This window comes from Scardinius erythrophthalmus, assembly GCF_964197995.2.
Source record: "Scardinius erythrophthalmus genome assembly, chromosome: 12".
Lineage (NCBI taxonomy): Eukaryota > Metazoa > Chordata > Actinopteri > Cypriniformes > Leuciscidae > Scardinius > Scardinius erythrophthalmus.
This window is the reverse complement of record NC_138232.1, coordinates 1,571,372-1,591,855: the sequence shown is the minus strand read 5'-3', so window position 1 is coordinate 1,591,855 and position 20,484 is coordinate 1,571,372. Positions and strand designations below refer to the sequence as shown.

The 20,484-nt window shown below is 37.1% G+C and overlaps 1 protein-coding gene across 4 annotated transcripts in view; it reads left to right on the top strand.

The window, feature by feature from the left end:
* Nucleotides 1–18,579, top strand: part of arhgap9 (Rho GTPase activating protein 9) — a 59,683-nt gene extending 41,104 nt beyond the window's left edge. For 2 of the 4 annotated variants that reach the window (XM_081381579.1, XM_081381577.1), the window contains 15 exons: nt 902–958; nt 1,828–1,986; nt 2,059–2,127; nt 2,569–2,630; nt 3,256–3,343; nt 3,433–3,528; nt 4,035–4,133; nt 5,317–5,434; nt 6,320–6,439; nt 8,436–8,534; nt 10,021–10,098; nt 10,880–10,933; nt 12,857–12,988; nt 13,069–13,174; nt 17,005–18,579. In XM_081381579.1, coding sequence (XP_081237705.1) covers nt 902–958; nt 1,828–1,986; nt 2,059–2,127; nt 2,569–2,630; nt 3,256–3,343; nt 3,433–3,528; nt 4,035–4,133; nt 5,317–5,434; nt 6,320–6,439; nt 8,436–8,534; nt 10,021–10,098; nt 10,880–10,933; nt 12,857–12,988; nt 13,069–13,174; nt 17,005–17,200 — 1,533 coding nt within the window. In that variant the 3' untranslated portion in view covers nt 17,201–18,579. The remainder of the gene's footprint in view (nt 1–901; nt 959–1,827; nt 1,987–2,058; nt 2,128–2,568; nt 2,631–3,255; nt 3,344–3,432; nt 3,529–4,034; nt 4,134–5,316; nt 5,435–6,319; nt 6,440–8,435; nt 8,535–10,020; nt 10,099–10,879; nt 10,934–12,856; nt 12,989–13,068; nt 13,175–17,004) is intronic. The other 2 variants (XM_081381578.1, XM_081381580.1) reach the window with 1 other exon arrangement.
* Nucleotides 18,580–20,484: the final 1,905 nt, after the last annotated feature.

The following is a 20,484-nucleotide window of genomic DNA, read 5'->3' as shown; positions in this document are numbered from 1 at the left end:
AAACATTTTATTTTTCTTGTAAAATCAAAGACATGCATTAACATTAAAATTTCACTTAAAATGGTTTTAAGCCATGTTTACATTTATTCTAATCTATTCTATTAACTATAAGAATGCGGTGACAATGTTTAGGTTGATGTTTATTTCCTCTTCTGATGATAACCCGTTTCTGTCGGATCCATCAGTCAGAGTTCAGACAAACAAGATGAACCTTTAACATCTAAACGTCCCAGAGCGTGGATGATGTCACTGATGATGCGTGAGGGACGCTTCAGTGTGTCGGCTGATGAAGCGTTTGCTTTCTGCACATGTGAATGTGACTTTCACACCCTTCGAAGCTCAACTTCCTCTATTGACACACAGTTGGAGTGAAGAATAGAGAGAAAGTGATGTTGTTCTTCTTCCTCCTGCGAAGAGGAAGTTGAGCTTCAGTGTGTTGAGCCGAGCTCTGATGGGCAGTGTGTGTGCGTGTGTGTGAGTGTGTGTGAAGACGCTGGATTTAGACTCATCGGTCGCTGGATTGTAATCTCTGACGACGCTCGAGATCTGATGCTCTGTAAGTTCAGAACGATGCTTTTCATTTTCAGAGAGGAAGAGAAACCAGTTTCACATCTGAATTAACATCTTAGAAAAAGAAACATTTGGTCATTTTAACATGTGCTGATGAGGAACAGAAGCAGAGTTTAGAGTGGAGATGTCCTGTGGAGATGAGTGTGTGTTGGCTGATCTGGAGATGAGTGTGTGTTGGCTGATCTGTCAGCACTGAGAGGGTTCTGGAGTTAACGAGAGCGAACGCCTGTTCTCTGAGAGCCGGATCAGTTTCCAGCGTTTCTTCTGTTCTTCAACGGCTGGTTTCAGTCTGACTGTTCCTGAACCGTTTCACTCGTTCTCTCTCTTTCAGCTCTCACCTGATCTCACCTACATTACCCATGATGCCAATGGCTGGCAGCTGAGTCAGGTGATCATCTGTCTATCTATCTGTCTATCTATCTTTCTTTCTTTCTATCTATCTTTCTTTCTATCTATCTTTCTTTCTATCTTTCTTTCTATCTATCTGGCCGTCCGTTCATCTATCCATCCATCCATTATCTATGTATTTATCTATCTGTCTTTTTCTTTCTCTTTAATTCATTTTTAGAAACTTTTTTGCAAATTCATGTAATTCTGACATTTTCTCGGTAAAATAAATAAATAAATAATCAGAAAATCTCTTTTTCTGGCACTATCAAAAACAACCAACACAATAGTATTTTATATACGTTTACATTAACAATGCATTCAGTGCTATATTTATTAAACCCAACTATTAATTTGAATAATTTTGTGTTTTTAAGTTATTATTCCAAAATATTACCTGTAAGAATGATCTAACAATTTTCAGATTTTGTGTATATTTTCTTTGTTCTTTCTTTCTCTTAATAGCTTGTTTCTATTCCAACCATCAGTCAAAGTTCAGTAATTTCACTAAAAAGTGCCAAACTCACAAATCGTTCAAATCATTTAAAGTTTGACTGGACGTGACAGAAAGAGGTGAAATATAAAACGAGGCATTGCCTCTTTCTTTTAATTTCCTTTGTATTGTGTGTCCTGATGCGTTTGGGCCGTTTGCATGTGATCCCAGAATAATCCGCAGCATATGGAGGGAAGCGCTGCGATCACATGGGGTTCAGTCTGGCTGATAAGCTGCTTTTGTCCACTGCTGCTGTAACTGAGTTTGCTAATTGAGCTGAGTGCTTGCAGGATAATCAAATTAACCTGAACAATACTGAAATGAGTCTAATGTAATTGAATCTGAAGTGAATCTAACCTGATGAGTTCCTCTGGCAGAGCATGCAGAGGGCGTCGTCGTCTGATGCGCTAAGCTCCGCCTCCAGCGAGGATTCCCACCGCATTGGCTCCGCCTTGACAGGGGGCGTGGCCCACATGAGCCACTCCTACTCCATGTTCCTGCAGTCTCAGGCTCAGAGAACGTCTGCAAACGGAAAGGTAAGAGTCACTCAGTGTAGAGTAGAGTCCTGAAGTCATCAGAGGATGAGGATATTTCTATTCTCTCTGCAGTCCGACTACAGGCTGGTGGTGGAAGCGCCCTCATCGGACAGCTCACCAGATAGTGAAGGTGTAACACCGGTGAGAATCCATCCATCCATCCATCCATCTATACATCCACAAATCTATACATCCATCCACAAATCCACACATCTATCCATTCATCCACACATCTATCTATCTATCTATCTATCTATCTATCCATCTATCTATCTATCTATCTATCTATCTATCCATCCATCCATCCATCCATCCATCCACAATCACAAAAATTGTGAGATTTAAACTCGCAATTACCAGAATTGTGAGATATTAACAATTCTGATTTATAAAGTCCAAATGTTGAGATAAAAAGTTAAAAAAATATATTTTTATTTTTTATTCTGTGGCGGAAACAAGCTTCCATAAATTATAATATATATATAATTCTGATGATGTCATTCTAAACCCATTAACACCAAAAACGTTCACCACACACACACACACACACACGATACACACTGACCGACTGTATTATGACAGGAACTGGAAAAGGCCGGTCTGCTCAACAAAACCAAGATAGCAGAAGGAGGCAGGAAACTGAGGTGAGCTTATCTAAACACACACACACACACACACACACACACACACACACATACTTTGATCTACTACATGCAAAGACACACACACCTGGATCTACAACATGCAAACACACACACCTTGAGTTGCAACACGCAAACACACACACTTTGAGTTGCAACATGCAAACACACACACACACACACACTCACACACTCAAATAAATAATATGAGCCACTTTAGATGGTTCTAGATAACAGGCAGAATTCGGCTTGTGCTGCAAAAAACAGCTTCTTCGTCAGAATTTTTGTCGTGTTATCCGGTTAAAATGTTTCAACATCTTTAAAACAAGATCAAATTAACATGACAAGCAAAACTGCAAGAGACGTGAAGACTTTTCCAGAGAATAAATGTTAAACAGAGTGTGTTTTATGTGCCAAATCTAACGAGATGTAGATGTATGCTGGTTAATGTTAACCAGTCAGACAAAGAATTTTTTAATTACTAACATTTTTGAGACATTAAGGAAACAATAAATGACAATAAATAAGTGATTTTGACCCATCGACCCAAATAGGGTCTCTTTGCACTATTTGCTCGACTTGAAATGACAAAAAATGAAGTTTTTGGGGTTATTTTCTGTGTTTGCAGGAAGAACTGGAACCCTTCATGGGTGGTGCTGGTGGGAAACAGCCTCGTTTTCTTCAAAGACCCTAAAAGCCAGAATCCTGACAGCTGGGTGAGACTAACAGGGAATATTATGGAATCGTATGTCTGAAAAAAGTCAAATATTGCTGAGTGTATGTGTGTGTGTGTGTTTACATGCAGAAACCGGGTAACAGCCGTCCGGAGAGCAGTGTGGATCTGAGAGGAGCTCAGCTTCAGTGGGCCAACGATCTGTCCAGCAAGAAGAACGTCTTCAAGGTGAGAAACGAGATCAAATGGAGACGTTTAAATAAAGCAGATGTCATCGAAAACTAGACAAGCTGGCTTGAGAAAGCCGGACCAGAAAGTTTGAAGTCGACTTAATAGCTTTAAGTCAGACGTTTTTTAAGTTTGAAGTAGTTTTATAATTGAAGTTTGAAGGTTTTAAGTTTTAAATAGTTTTTAGTTAAGTAGAAGTTTTAAAAGGCATGATTTTGAATTTTGAAAGAGTAATTAGTTCAAAAAAAGAAAGATTAGTTATAAATAAAGTAAGAAAGAAAGAAATATTAGTACCAAAATCTGCAGTCAGATATCAAACATTTTTATTTCTCAAAAGGACCGTCTGACACAGAGAGTCTTGAACAGAGAGATGTTAACAGTGTTACGATTAGAATTTAGTTCCTCATTAACTTCCTCTGTTATAAATTTAAATTGTGATAGAGCTGAACGGAACAATACTTTTTGTGTGTGTGTGTGTGTGTGTGTGTGTGTGTGTGTGTGTGTAGCTGAGGACGATTACGGGAAATGAATTCTTGCTGCAGTCGGAGACGGACTCTCTCATTAGAGAATGGTACAGAACCATCCAGAACGTCATCGACAGATTGGTGAGTGAAACACACACACACACACACACACACACACACACACACACACACACACACACATAAATTATATGAGACACCTTAGATGGTTCTAGATTACAGGCAGAATTCTTCATCAGAAGTTTTTCTGTTTTTTATCCTGTTTTCCTGTTAAATATTTTCAACATCTTTAAAACAAGATCAGATTTACTTGAGAAGCAAAATTGCAAGAGACATGAAGACTTTCCAGAGAATAAATGTTAAACAGAGTGTGTTTATGTATCAAATGGGCTCATGTTTGTCGTCTCTTCTCTCACTCACTCACCCACCCACACACACAAACACACACACTCTCTCTCACACTCACTCACTCACACTCACTCACCCACACACACACACACACACACACACACACACACACACACACACACTCTCACACACACACACACACACACACACACACACACACACACTCACTCACACTCACACACACTCTCACACTCACCCACACACACACTCACACTCACCCACCCACACACACACACACGCACACACACACACTCTCACACTCACCCACACACACACACACACACACACACACACACACACACACACACACACACACACACACACACACTCTCTCACACTCACCCACACACACTCACCCACACACACACACACTCTCTCACACTCACCCACACACACTCACCCACACACACAGTTTAAAAGTTTGGAGTTAATACAATTATTATTATTTTATTTTTAAAGAGTCTCTTCTGCTCACCAAGGCTGCATTTATTTGATCAAAAGTAAAAACAGTGAAATATTATTATAATGTAAATCATCTGTTCTCTATGTGAATATACAGTAAAGTGTAATTTATTCCTGTGATCAAAGCTGAATGTTCAGCATCATTACTCCAGTCTTCAGTGTCACATGATCCTTCAGAAATCACTCTAATATGAGGATTTATGATCAAGAAACATTTATGATTATTATCAGTGTTGAAAACAGTTTCATATTTTTGTGGAAACTGATACATTATATTTTTCAGGATTCTTTGATGAATAAAAAGTTCTAAAGAACAACATTTATTTGAAATAGAATCTTTTGCAACATTATAAATGTTGAAATTTGATCAATTGAATGCGTCCTCGCTGAATGAATTATTAATTTCCTTCAACGCATGGAATCCCGTGTGTTTCAGGATAAGGAGAATCCTCTGGATAATGTTCTGCTGTATTCCCTGAGGAGAGCCGGGTCGGTCGAGATGTTGGACCAGAGCGGAGACGAGGACGAGAACCGCGGAGGAGTCAAGGCATTGCGTACGTTTCAAACAATCATCTAAGATGGCTAGTGCTGTTTTATACACACACACACACACAACTCTAACTCGCTACAGGAACCTGCACACACACACACAGATGGAGCTGTCAGTCTCACACACACACACACACACACACACACACACACACACACACACAACTCTAACTCGCTACAGGAACCTGCACACACACACACAGATGGAGCTGTCAGTCTCACACACACACACACACACACACACACACACACACACACACACACACACACACACAACTCTAACTCGCTACAGGAACCTGCACACACACACACCACACACACTTGACTTTTTGAAATGAAAGTCCTGGAAAACACTTGAAAACGGACATATTTATGAAAAGCGCTTGAATTCTTTCACACAAAATCAACACTACATCCCGTCTGATATTGATATAGAGCCATTTCACATGACTATGAGTGTGATATTGCTCATAAATATCCAAGTATATGATACATCGTTCATTCTTCAGGTCACTCATATATTCATGAGAATAAACCAGTTTGAATAAGGAAAGCAATATCTGTGTTATCGTATCCTTTCACTGGTTAAAGTTACACAGTCATTGCATGTGTCACACTTTATTTGTACCATTTTGTTTTATTAGTTTATTTTTAAATTAGTTTGTCCTTTATCTATTTACATATTTTTAGAATTTGAAAGATAATAAAGATATTGTTTGATAAGTGAGATCTCTGATTGTAGTCCTTGAAAACCAAAAAAGTAGTGCATGAATTTGAATTTCATTTTTACAGTATCTGTAAATTTACGTTTTTAAACGTACGTTTCAGTGCCGTTTCACACACACACACACACACACACACTGGGCTCACACTGGTCTCTGTGTCCACAGTCCCTCGCTCCACCTCTTACATGGAGAACTCGGAGCGCAAGCGTGTGAAGAGCCGGTTGAAGAAGCTGATCCTCCGGCGACCGCCTCTGCAAACGCTGCAGGAGAAAGGACTCATCAAAGGTGAACCGGTCAAACTCTCAGCAACAAACAGCAAAACCTCTCGTATCACTTTTGTATTTCTAAAACCTCTAAATCCAGTCCTTCTGTTTCTGATCGACAGTTTAGACTCTTTTATAAAGTAAACGTAAGAATTACCGTGATATTGTTAGTAATATTTCAGCTGGACTGAAGCAGGTTTACTTGATTATCCAGACATCATTTATTATAAAAATCATGAGTATCAAATATGATCATCAGGAACAAAAATAAAAAGCCTCTTGTATCACTTTAGCCTCTAAATCCAGTCCTTCTGTCTCTGATTGACAGTTTAGACTGTTTTATAAAGTAAAAGTCTTTCAGTTTAATTGTACAAACGTCCTTCAGCTCGAGTCTTTATGATCTGAAATCTGATTTTTATCAAGTAAACATGAGAATAATTTTGATATTGTTAGTAATATTTCAGCTGGACTGAAGCAGGTTTACTTGATTATCAGTCATCATTTATTATAAAAATCACGAGTGTCAAATATGATCATCAGGCTTTTGAGGAAGGTTTATTTGTTCATTTCTCAATATTGCATTACATGTTTTAAAACTACAGACTTTGATCATAAACTAAGCATTTAAATATCATCTTACTATAAGACATATTATTGGCAGATATTGATATTCATATGCATTTTATATCCAAGTAGTCTGCGTTAATGTTTTAGAGATCTCATTGATTTACAATCATCAGAATTTCATATAAATATTAGAATCTGCAGCAAAAAGCATATTTTTGCTCATTTAGTCTCAGAATAAAACTCAGATTTTCCTCCATATTCTCTCTATATCTGACTATATGAGCCATAAAAGCCTTGATGCATCAAATATAATACAAAACAAAAACACATTTTGGTTTTGCATAAAATTTCTCCACTTCAAAAATATACATTCTATTATTTCATACATAAGGCTTTACAGGGTAAATAAGTACACAATAAGGTTCATTAGTTAACATTAGTTAACTACCTTAGTTAACATGAACTAGTTCATATTAATTTCAACATTTACTAATACATAATTAAAATCATTCACATATAATCACATATTTGTGAACATTAGTTAATGCACTGTGAACTAACAATGAACAGCTGGATTTTTATTAACTAAAGGGGGGGTGAAATGCTCATTTTCACTCAATCTCCTGTTAATCTTGAGTACCTATAGTACTCGATCCTTAAGCATTAGACGATCTGGGCTTTGTTTATAAAACAATCATCGTCGAAATGCAGGGAACAACAGTCTTACACAACTCCGTTTATGCTCAGGAAAACAAACTCCATCCACTGGTGCCTTAACGCTGGGTTCTTTGGGAATCTGTGCAGGGTTGTCTTGCCCTGGCAACCAAAAACACACTTCTTTGGTGACATTGACTTCCCAAAAGCCGGGCAGGGCGCTTTGATGGCGAACTGCTTTCGCTCTCTTGCTCTGGTTTACGAGTGCGCGCGCGCCCGCGATCTTACCGGAGAAGTGCCCTTAGGACCCATATAAGGAAATTCCGCCCTCTCTTACGTCAGACAGAGCCATACTCGAAAAAAACTTTCCGAAACTTGTGACAAACCGGAAGGAGTATTTTTGGAACAAAAATACTCCTTCAAACATACAACTTAGTTTTTGAAACTTTGTCCATGTTTAGCATGGGAATCCAACTCTTTACCAGTGTAAAAAACTCAGTATGCATGAAATAGCATTTCACCCCCGTTCACCCTAAATATTAACAAAGATTAATAAATACTGTAACAAATGTATTGCTCATTGTTAGTGCATGTTAGTGAATACATTAACTAATGAATCTTATTGTAAAGTGTTACCGAACAAACAAACAAACTTTGCACCAATTTATTGGATTTCCCTTTAAAATGAAGTAGGACTCGAAGACATTCATTGGTTTATCCGAGAGTGTTTTGAAAGCGTCCCACATTCAACGTTTGACGTGTGTGTGTGTGTGTGTGTGTGTGTGTGTGTGCTTCAGATCAGGTGTTCGGCTGTGGACTGGAGCTTCTGTGTGACCGGGAGAAATGCACCGTTCCACAGTTCGTCAAGAAATGCACCGAAGCCGTGGAGAGGAGAGGTGATCTTCTCATTTACTCTTCGGACTCGATCACACACTCGACTCTATCCAGGCGCGACGCAAGTGTGTGTCGCTAGTTTCAGCCTGACGCAGTTTTCATTTTCACGTCCTGCGTCACGTTGTTTAAAAAGCAAATGAATTTGCGCTCATCTGTTCTCCCATGGGCTGCTGGTCTGAGAACGAGTGTGTGTTCAGTGTGTGTTCAGTGTGTGTTCAGCCGCATTGTTGCTGTAGTCAACGGCGCAGTATTTTATTTGTTATTTAAAGGGTGTTAGTAATAGGAGCCTATATTCAAGTCCACAACACACACTGCATATTACACACACACTCTGCTTATTACACACACACACACACACACACACACACACACACACACTATGCTTATTACACACACTCTCTGCTTATTACACACTTTGCCTATTACACACACACTCTGCTTATTACACACACATACTATGCTTATTACACACACTTTCTGCTTATTACACACTTTGCCTATTACACACACACACTGCTTATTACACACACACACTGCTTATTACACACACACTCTGCTTATTACACACACAGGGACGCGCAGCAGCACACAAACATGTCAAATATTAAAAATAACATTGTAAAAGATTATTATTGTGTACATAAAGATCCGGCTTGTCCCGTAGATGGTCTGCTAGCACTTTAACCTCACACACACACATCCATTTTCTCTCTGGAGACGAGTTCAGTTTTTCCGTTTGCAAATTCCGTCATGTAAATAGCGAATCCGCCACGCCGTGAGCGCAACTGTCTTTTAAAGTGAATGGGAGACGAGACTCTGATTGGTTTATTTCACGTTACGCCCAAAACACACCCATTACTCATTAAGAGAATAGAGATAAAACACACCCATTACTCATTAAGAGAATAGAGATAAAACACACCCATTACTCATTAAGAGAATAGAGATAAAACACACCCATTACTCATTAAGAGAATAGAGATAAAACACACCCATTACTCATTAAGAGAATAGAGATAAAACACACCCATTACTCATTAAGAGAATAGAGATAAAACACACCCATTACTCATTAAGAGAATAGAGATAAAACACACCCAATTATATGTATATACAGGAATATATGAAAATAAATGAAATCTTAAAAAGTGATGAAATTTACTTTAATGATGAATGTGCATTTTTATAGTTGTGCTGAACTCGACTTTTGTTGTAATGATCATTATGATCAATCATAACGATGCTCGGTTTGCGAGTGAATCTTTCTTGTGAATCAGAATGAAGCGTCTCTGATTGGTCAACATGATTCACTAGCAAATTATTCTGAATCAAAATGATTTTTTTTTTGTTCTTATCCACTAATCTTGTCTCTGTTTTACACAGTCGTGTTTCTGTTGGACTGCTGTCCTATTCCTGGAAATAATGTGTGTGTGTGTGTGTGTGTGTGTGTGTGTGTGTGTGTGTGTGTGTGTGTGTGTGTTTATTCAGGATTGGATACTGATGGGATTTACAGAGTCAGTGGGAATCTTGCCATCATTCAGAAACTGCGCTTTTCTGTCAATCACGGTGAGAGTCAATATCACATCAATATAATAACCATAAGAGTCATGATGCGGTTCTGTTATTGATTGCAATTAAATGCGACGTGAAATCAAAACTTTATGCATGTCCTGGTCTTACTCTGAATGATTCACGGGGAATTATTATACTATCAATATTTGGGACATATCTAAATGCATTTAAAACCCCAGTTTTGTGAGATAATTTCTATTGTTCACTTATAGTTATAATATCATTTTCTAGCAACAAACATTAAATAAACATCTAAATTAAATAATTTATAAAAATGACAAAATGCTGAGTTTGAAAAATGCAAGAGATGCTAATTTTAAAACCCATTTTGTGAGATTACTATTTTTATTTTCTAGAAATAAACATTAAATAAGCATAAAAATTAAATAATTTATTAAATGAAGACAAAATGCATGAGTTGCTGTTAATTTGGGATCCAATTGTTGATTTAAGGTTATCCATAAATGTACAATAGAACAATAACTTTGTTAATAGGTTTGAACACTGCAATGTATACTATGTAAAAAAAATATTTCAATTTATTTTGTAGAAAAAGCCCAAATGATGTCACTTCCTTTGTGCTACAATTCTATTCAGGAGTGCACCTTTTTTTGTAACGGGGAGAAATAGAAATTTGAGTATTAATTGATTTATTCATCAGATGTTCTCTCCGTGTCGCGCATGACATCATCGCACACAGGTGTCAGCTGGTAAAGAGTGTGTGAATGATGTCATTGTGTGATGTCACGTCTGTAACTCCTGTCCGTTTTTCCAGAGCGAGCCGTGACCACAGACGGACGCTATCTCTTCCCTGAGGATTTAGTGCAAGGTTTGTCTCCTGTAAACCGGAACGCTGAAGATCTCGCTACTCTCTGACGCTCGCTGCTTCTGTCTGACTCGAGTCTCCTGGCGCTTTACTGCTAGCTTGATGTTTCGGTGCATGTCGGCTTCTGCTGCTGTAATGATAGCATAGCAGCTCAAGTAATAATCAAAATTCTAATTTTCATGATTCCAGAAGTTGAGACCTGGCGGGTCTTTAGGTGTTGTTAAAGCTGCTCTAAGCGATGTTGGGTGACGTCACTTCTTGTTGGCGTTCGAAGTATTGTCAAACGAAACGGAGGCTAGCTCGACCCTCCCTCCTCCTCATCCCGTCCTTCCTGAAACAGTCATGAACCATTTAGAAACACCAGACTGGATTTACCCTGTCCGGCAGAAACAGAGCCTCCTGAGTGTCGGATCGGAAGCCCTTCTCCCGGCGGAGTTCTCCCACCTTTTGAACACTGTTCCGATGTAAATTCAGGACTTTGCGCGTTCCTTCTCCTTTTCCCTCTTCTTTGTTATTTGTTCATCGGAGCGTCGTCTCTTTGGTCGTGTGTCGGCCATATCAAGATTCAAGAGAATATACCATTTTAACGTTTGTCGTTGTCTAGGACATCTCTGCTCTAGCTAACGTCCCTCTTCATGCTTCTCTCTCCTTCACTCCCCCCCCACACACCACACCACCCTACCCTTCATGTGCACGCACACTAACCCCCCCACCCCCACCCCCAAATCATTCTTGTCGGTGATTGGATGGAACACTGTTTGTTATGTTTCGTGGTCCAGGCTGGGCCATTTTGTTTCTGTTGCCGTTTGTGGAGCCTGTGGTGTCTACAGAGACCGCGTGTCTTCACAGTGTGTTCAGGGGACAGGCAGCGAGCGGATAGTGAGGAGATGTTTGTTGGATGTGACAAAAAAAATTTGACCTAAAAAACGCGTGATATTGCTTAGAGAACCTTTAATGATTGAGTTAATTATTATTTTTTTTTTTACAGTCGTTCCTGGTTTACTAGAAAAGGATTTAAGAATATGGATTTTTACTAATAATTTCTACCAGGGTTATTACCGTTAAGTATAACTAAAACTAAATAATCAAATAAAATAAACATTAACTGAAATAAAAAATAAACCTTAAAAATTGTTTTTAAGTACTAAAATACATAAAACTGAAATTATATACAGTAGTCAACATTTGAAGTGGATCAAAAAAGACAAGAACGGGTATTGTTCAAAATTCATATATAACTTTGATGAAAGGTTTTGATCCACTTCAAATGTTGACTACTGTGTATATACACACACATATTATATATATATATAATGCTTTCTGAAGGATCATGTGACACTGAAGACTGGAGTAATGATGCTGAAAATTCAGCTTTGATCACAGGAATAAATTACACTTTACTGTATATTCAAATTTAAAAAACAGTTATTTGTATAATAACATACAGTATATTAAATGATTCTATAATAACACTGATTTCTACTTTATAAATGATTTTATGACACATTCATTGCCCATGGCATTTTAAGATTGTATTATTTTACATGACTTTTCCAGGTCTAGAAAGCATGCATTTGAAATCACAGGCTTCCTCATATATCCCAGTTTTCCAGGTTCTCCCGAGGAAACAAACAGTAGTTAAGCGGGTGAATTAAGATAAGAAATATCTTATAATATTTTAAAGCGTTCATTGCATGTAATTTTGATTCAAAACCTTCTTCTGTGCAAAACTCCTTTTCATATCACAGATGAAATTGCATTGAACCTGCAAAATTAATTGCAGACATTATGATTTGCTTCATCGCCTTCTCTTTTCTTCTTCTGCAGCCCATCTTTGAGTGTGTGTGTGTGTGTGTGTGTGTGTGTGTGTGTGTGTGTGTGTGTTTGTTTCAGCATTTAACACTCACTCCGTCATCTTTCCTCCAGAGCGCCTGGATCTGGACGACCCGCAGTGGGACGACATCCACGTCATCACCGGCGCGCTCAAACTGTTCTTCCGAGAACTTCCCGAGCCGCTCATCCCGTACGGATTCTTCCACGACATCGTCGAGACCGTCAGTGAGTGACAAGGAGAAGCCAGAGAAGAAGCATGATTAATAATTCATTATAATGACCGTTTATGCGTCTGTGTCCTGTAGAAATATCCAATTACCTGGATAAGGTGGAGCGCCTGAAGCTCCTGGTCATCAGCATGCCTCCGCCAAACCACGACACCTTGAGTCACATGATCCGACACCTGAAACGGTACCAGCACACGTTCTCTACTCTGTTCTCCAATGCTTGAAGTCTGTGTTTAAATCAGGGGATTTATTAGTGGCTGCAAAGGCGAAAATGCACCAAAAATCTATAAAAATGCTCCCAAAAAACAAGATTTGGTGCAAAAAATTAGTCCTTGTTTTTAATATATGCATAATACCACATGAGCTAAGTGCGGTTTTCCCAAATAACAGCACGTTTGCAAATGTGATGTTGATTTTATACAACAGTTCAATCAACAATAAGTTAATAGGCGACTTATATTTTAGACACACTATTGTTTTCTTATATTTTGGCCAATGAAAAACAGTAGAGCCATCGAGCAACACAGCTTCAGTTTCGTCACTTTTTAAACGAATCGTTTTAATGACTCACTCAGTCACTTCTGCTTTGTCCCTGAATGAATCAGTCGTTTTGAACGAATTGTTTGAATGATTCATTGACTCATTTGAGACCGTGATTTGCCGCCACCTACTGGCGGTTTAGTGTCATTTTATCTGAGGGACAAAGATTGAATGCTGTTTTTGTTTTCTGTCTGATTGTAATAATACTAGAGGTGGACAGTAACAAAGTACATTTACTTGAGTACTGTACTTAAGTACACTTTTTGAGTATCTGTACTTTACTTGAGTATTATTTTTTCTGGAAACTTTTTACTTTAACTTCCCTACATTTGAAAGACAAATATCGTACTTTTTACTCCACTACAATTCTGTCATGGTCCTTGAGTAGAAAGTAACATCAGTCAGTGGATGATTTTGGTTGCAGGGGTTGCATTTTGGTTGGAAATGAAAGTCGGGTTGACGTCAGAACCCTGCATCCGATTGACATCAGAACCCGACATCAGATTGACGTTGGATTTGATTGAAAATAAAAGTCGGGTTGACGTCAGAACCCGACTGATGTTGGTTTCTGACGTCAACACGATTTTCATTTTCAACCACAATACAACGTCTGTCCAACGTTGGAGATCAACGTCAATCTGACATTGGATTCTGACATAAACCTCATTTTCAACGTTGGGTTTGGTTTTCTAAATGCGACTTTTGTCACTTTTTTGGAGCACACTAGCTTATAGATAACAGCAAGGCTAACATATTCATACTAAAAGCCAAAAAACTTTAAATAGGGCAATATTTGAGGGAACAGCCATTTGGGTGTCTGAAACCATTGTGGCCGTTATTGAGGGCACTTATTCAATCTCACATTCAATCCCACTACTGGAACTGTGCTCTAGAAATAAATGTGATATTGATATGAGGGTAGGCAGGCATAGGTTCAGAGGCATACAGTACTTTAAGTATTACATACAACAATGCAACAATAATAAAACAATGCATTGACATTTACTTTTTACTTCTGATACTTAAGTATTTTTAAAAACGAGTACTTCTGTACTTTTACTTAATAAAAATAGGTCTTTACAACTTTTACTTGTAACGGAGTAATATTTGACCAGTAGTATCTATACTTTCACTCAAGTAAGGAAGTTGTGTACTTCGTCCACCTCTGAATAATACTGTTCAAAAAATTCACAAAAACATTATTTATACATTTAGCTGAAACATTTAGTTGGATGTTTTTTAAATGTTACTACATGTTCAAAAGTAACATTCCCATAATGTTTGAAGAATGATATATGTTTGCATAACCAAGAAAAATCATTTAAAAAAACTGGATGTTTTGAACGTCCAGAGAACATTCAGTTTTTATAACTTGTTAGCTGGGAAAGTTAGCTGGAATCATCCACTAACTAGTGATTAGATTACACTTTTAATGAAAATACTTGCTTGTTTTGTTGAACCTTTCACCTTATGTTTGCTGTCCTCTGTGTTCAGTTTTAATCAGTTTCAAAGCAGTGAATCATTTGCAAAGCAACAGATTAATTTGATTTAAATTCACTCACTATTCACAACCACAAAATACTTTTGGTCTTAACTATACATCTTGTTTCATTATTTCAAATCAAACAATCACTCACTTTTAAGCGAGACTCACTCTCTACTCTTTGATTCATTCATAATGACACTCACCTTGAAATCAATTTCTCAATCATTAATCGCACTCTGATTGGATTATGCAAGCTCCACCCACTTGTCCTGCACCAATGAGAATGCTCCGTCTTCTTTCTTCCCTTTGGTTTATGTTGATGAATACTTCCCTCTGTGATCTCTCCATCTCCTCTGGGTTTATATATTGTGTAGTTATGTTGGAAGACTGCAGAAAGTGTCGTGATTGAGACACTAGAGGGCGCCGTGTGTCTTCATTACTAACAGACTGATGAGACTGAGAAATATGTAAGACTCATAACTATTAAAGCAATATCAGTCATTTATAATAAGCCTGAATTTAGTCTACGCCATAATACATACAGAAAATATAACATGCAGGGAAATTACACTAAATAATGAGCGTTTTAAATGTTACTCCTAGTTTCAGAGAACATTCAAAACGTAACTAATGTCAGAAAACCTTTTTAAGTTCAAAGGCCACAAAGAAGCTTTAAAGCATCACTGATATGAAGAACCTCCACTGAAACGCCAGACTGAATCTGAAAGGTTATTGATAAGAAGAAACGGAGAAAAGAAAGAAAGAAACACGTGTTTCATAATTGTGCTTCCAAAGTCTGTGATCAAAAGTATGAACGTCTCATCATATTGTGCTGCATATGGTATGCAAATATTGCTGTTAAATGTATATTTGTTTATTATTATATTTATTTATTTATATATGTGACCCTGGATCACGTCACCAGTCTCGAGTCGCACGGGTTTATCTGTGGCAATATCCAACAATACATTGTATGGGTTAAAATTATCCATTTTTGTTTAATGCCAAAAATCATGAGGATATTCAGTAAAGATCATGTTCCATGAAGATATTTAGTAAATTCCTACCGTAAATATATAAAACATTTATTTTTGTGAGTGAATGCAGCACAATCGCGAATATAAATGCACAACTTTAAAGGAGATTTTCTCAATGTTTAGATTGTTTTGCACCCTCAGATTCCAGATTTACAAATATGTTCATATTTTTAAATATTGTCCTATCCTAACCAAACACACATCAATGGAAAGATTATTTATTCAGCTTTCCATTGCACTTATTTATTTGCTGGGTTGCACATAGGATAATTGTTTTTAAAGTGGGAGTTTGATTACAGGTGAAACTCAAAAAGTTTTAATATCGTGCAAAAGTTCATGTATTTCAGTAATTCAAATTAAAAGGTGGAACTAATATATTTAGTATATATAACTATATACATATGCATGATTATACTTTTCAGAGGGCTGACATTTCTGTTTTTAAAATCCCCTTTTTTTTACTCATTTCATGTAATATTCTAATTTTCTAAGATTTTGAATTTGGGGTTTTCATAAGCTGTAAGCCATAATCATCAAAATGATAACTTTTGCACAATATTCAAATTTTTCGAGTTTCACCTGTATTGTGCTGGATAGGATTGCATATAATTTCGTTGTACTCTTTTGTATAATATCACATAAAGATTCTGATTCTGATTTTATACATTTATGCATCAAGCGGATGCTTTAATCAAAGAGCAAACAATGTTCATAACATACAATACCAGGTTTATTAGTCAACTAGAAAGCGAGGTGAAATGCAGAGAAGAAACATCTGAGACAAAGTTGAAGTAAATGAAGATGGCACACATGTTCCTGTGGTTTGGTATCTCTGGAGGAAGTTACCCACAGGAAGCTCTTCGTTTCTCCTTCGCTTTTTCTGTTTAAAGCTGAAGTGTTGAGCAGTTTCTGGATCGGTCTTTCATCTGAGTGTCTTGTTGTTCTGTTTAGGGTGAAGGAGAACTCCGACTGCAATCGCATGACGACTCAGAACATCGGCATCGTGTTCGGCCCCACGCTCATGCGTCCGGAGAACGAGGGCGGAAACATGGCCGTCAACATGCTGTACCAGAACCAGGCCATCGAGCTGCTGCTGAGCGAATACGAGCGGATCTTCGTGGCCGACGAGCAAACGGGATCTTACTGAGAACAGTGACACTTCTGTCCACGGGACGCGCCGATGCCGTTCAGGGATCCAAATCGCTAGTCGACCAATGAGAGCTGGTTATGAATGGGTGGATCTCATGAAAACGGGTCACATTTCAGCTCTAAAAAATATAAACTTAAAAAAATTTGCATAAAGAAAATACATTTTTAGGATCATTAAGATATTATTTTAATGACAATTAAACATTTTCACCATACATTTTCAGTGCAAACAGGTGTTTTTAAATTTTTTGTACAGTAAAAATTCTCAAAAAAACTCGTACATTTTGTCTGTAAAAAATATAAACAAACATATGTATAAAGAAAATGCATTTTTAGGATCGTTTAGATATTATTTTAATGGCAATTAAACATTTTCACCATACATTTTCAGTGCATACAGGTGTTTTAAAAAAAAATTGTACTGTAAAATTTCTAAAAAAAGCTCTTACATTTTGTCTGTAAAAAATATAAACAAAATTTTGCATAAAGAAAATACATTTTTAGGATTGTTAAGATATTATTTTAACGACAATTAAACATTTCCAGTGCATCCAGATGTTTTTGTTTTTTGTACAGTAAAAATTCTCCAAAGCTCTTTAAAGTGTTGTCTCTAAAAACATTTTTTTTTTTTAATTGCATAAAGAAAATGAATTCTTAGGATCGTTAAGATATTATTTTAATGACAATTAAACATTTTCAACATACATTTTCAGTGCATGCAGACGTTTTAACATTTTTGTACAGTAAAAATTCTCCAAAGCTCTAAAGTTTTGTCTCTAAAAAATATAAACAAAATTTAGCATAAAGAAAAGGATAGACATGAAACTGCTCTATTAATTCTTTCAAATAAATAATATAAAATGTAACATTATTTAACATACATTTTAGAATATTTTTTTTGATCCACTATTGTTTTATATAGAATTGTTCTATAGTCTGTACTGTATTTAATGCAATTACATCCGAAGTAACTAATTAAATTACAGAAAATTAAGAGTAATTCCTTTACTTTTTTCAAGGGAAAAGTAATTAAAGTAATTAATTACTCAGTAATGCATTACACCCAACACTGATAATGATGTATTTATTAATTATGATTTAATTAATAATAACGATATTATGCAAAAATATTTAGTTTTTGGGTGACCTGAAAGTGACTTGTTTTGTGAGATTCTCTGTGTGTGTGTGTGTGTGTGTGTGTGTGTGTGTGGCGATCCGTCTTTCAACAGATTTCATCCCTAGTGCCTTTTAAGTGTTTTTACCTCAAATGATTCCCTTCTCAGAGCTCGTGTAGTTTTAATGGACAATGCAAAAGACAAAAAGCTTTCAAATAAAGCTGTACGTGTCACTCAGAAATAATAAAGATCAGCACAGGTCAAAAGTTCGAGTCATTTAGTCATTCGCCTTTTAATGGAGAAATAAAACGGGGTGCAATTCGCTCCAGATACGACGTAATTTCCTTTCCATTGTTCCGATGCGGTCGTTTAGTGTCTGTGAGAGATGGAGGAAGCTCAGAGGTGTGTGTGTGTGAGAGAGAGAGAGTGTGAGTGTGTGTGTGTGTGTGAGAGAGAGAGAGAGAGAGAGTGTGTTTGAGAAAGAGTGTGTATGTGATAGTGTGTGTGTGTAAGAGAGAGAGAAAGTGTGTGTGTGGCTGTGTGTGTGTGTGTGTGTGTGTGTGTGTGTGTGTGTGTGTGTGTGTGTGTGTGTGTGTGTGTGTGTGTGTGTTGTGCCAGTCTCAGAGCTCCGCTGCCATTTGTCCAAAACTCTGCTTTTAATAACAGAACAAAAGAGGAACTAAAAATGCATATGTTTAAAAAATGTGCGTCCCCCATGCCGCGGTTTGGTAATTTTATATGGACTGTGGCTTTGGCTCTTGACAAAAAGATCCAGGCAGAAGAAAAGAACCGGGAACGCTTACACACTTTTTAATGTTTGATTTTATATATTTATTAATTTTTTTATTTTCTTATTATTTCAATTCCACAAGGGGCCGCAAAGAAGGTTTCTGGAGGAGGTTCTCCAAAAGCAGAACAGAAAGGACTGATGTTGATTTGTTATTTCTGAAATAATTCAGTGTTACAAGGTCACACATTATTAATAGATGATCCTTCACGGCCCGTTTATAAGCTTAAAACGATGGTTTCACCCAAAAATGATCATTTACTCTCCTTCATGTCACTCCTAACCGGTTTGACTTTCTTTCTTCTGTGAAACACAAAATGTTTAAAGCCATGGAAAAAGAAACTGGAAATATTCTCTTTCAGCTTTCAAATCTTTATTGCATTTCCGTATGTATTTGAACAGGACTGTGTACATTGTGCTAAACATCTCCTTTTGTGTTCATACGGAAGAAAGAGAGACATCAAAGATGAACTAGTTCTTTAAAGAGAAACAGGCTTTTGGGTGATAGAGTGATTCATTCAGTTTCATTGTCTCTCCTCATGTTTCTGAAAACTCTCCTACGCTCTTCAGAGTCTCTGAATATTTTATTTTAATGTATGAACTCTCAGTTTTGTGTGATGTTTGCTTTCGTTATCCGTCCACGATGAGGACGACTCAATCGCTGTAACTTGCTTTTTCTTCCTTTAAATTCTGTATTTCAGAATTGTGACAATAAAAACATAAAATCTATAAGAAAACACCTTCTGTTTTGATTTATTCTGAAGTGACAATTAGATAATGCAGCAATGAGACTCATATCAGCTCATAAGACGGTTTACATGCATTAATAATGGTCAAAAAAGAGCAGCTGAATTATTTATAATGTAAGTATCACTTGTTCTATAGAGGATTTATTTTAATTTCAATAAGTTTACTGCACTGTAAAAAGATTCCAGATATTTACACTATGTAACTTTTTGCCTTATAGCGGTTTACAAAACTGTATGTATTTTGCGGAAGAACGTTGTTTTGGTTGTGCTTCGGCTCTGCGTGACTGTGCGGATGAATATGATTAGGCCTTTCCTACGGTTTGTAAAACATTCACTGCTAGGCTTCAAAGATATAACCAGTTTCGATGGAAATTATCTCAAGATGACTGGCTGAAGATGTGTTGCTTTAACCATTAAAAGACACGGTACTTCCTTAGATAAATTCTAGAACAGTGCTAAAGCAACTAATGAAATGATCTTCACAATTAACTCTGTTAGAGACAATTCATCTGTTCAATAAATCACCTTACTCACCTGTTGAGTAATAAAAACACCATCATCTCCGCGTCGCTTTCACAACATTTCAAATCCCTCGGTTCTCGCCATCTTAGAATAAGATAAGCCAAAACTG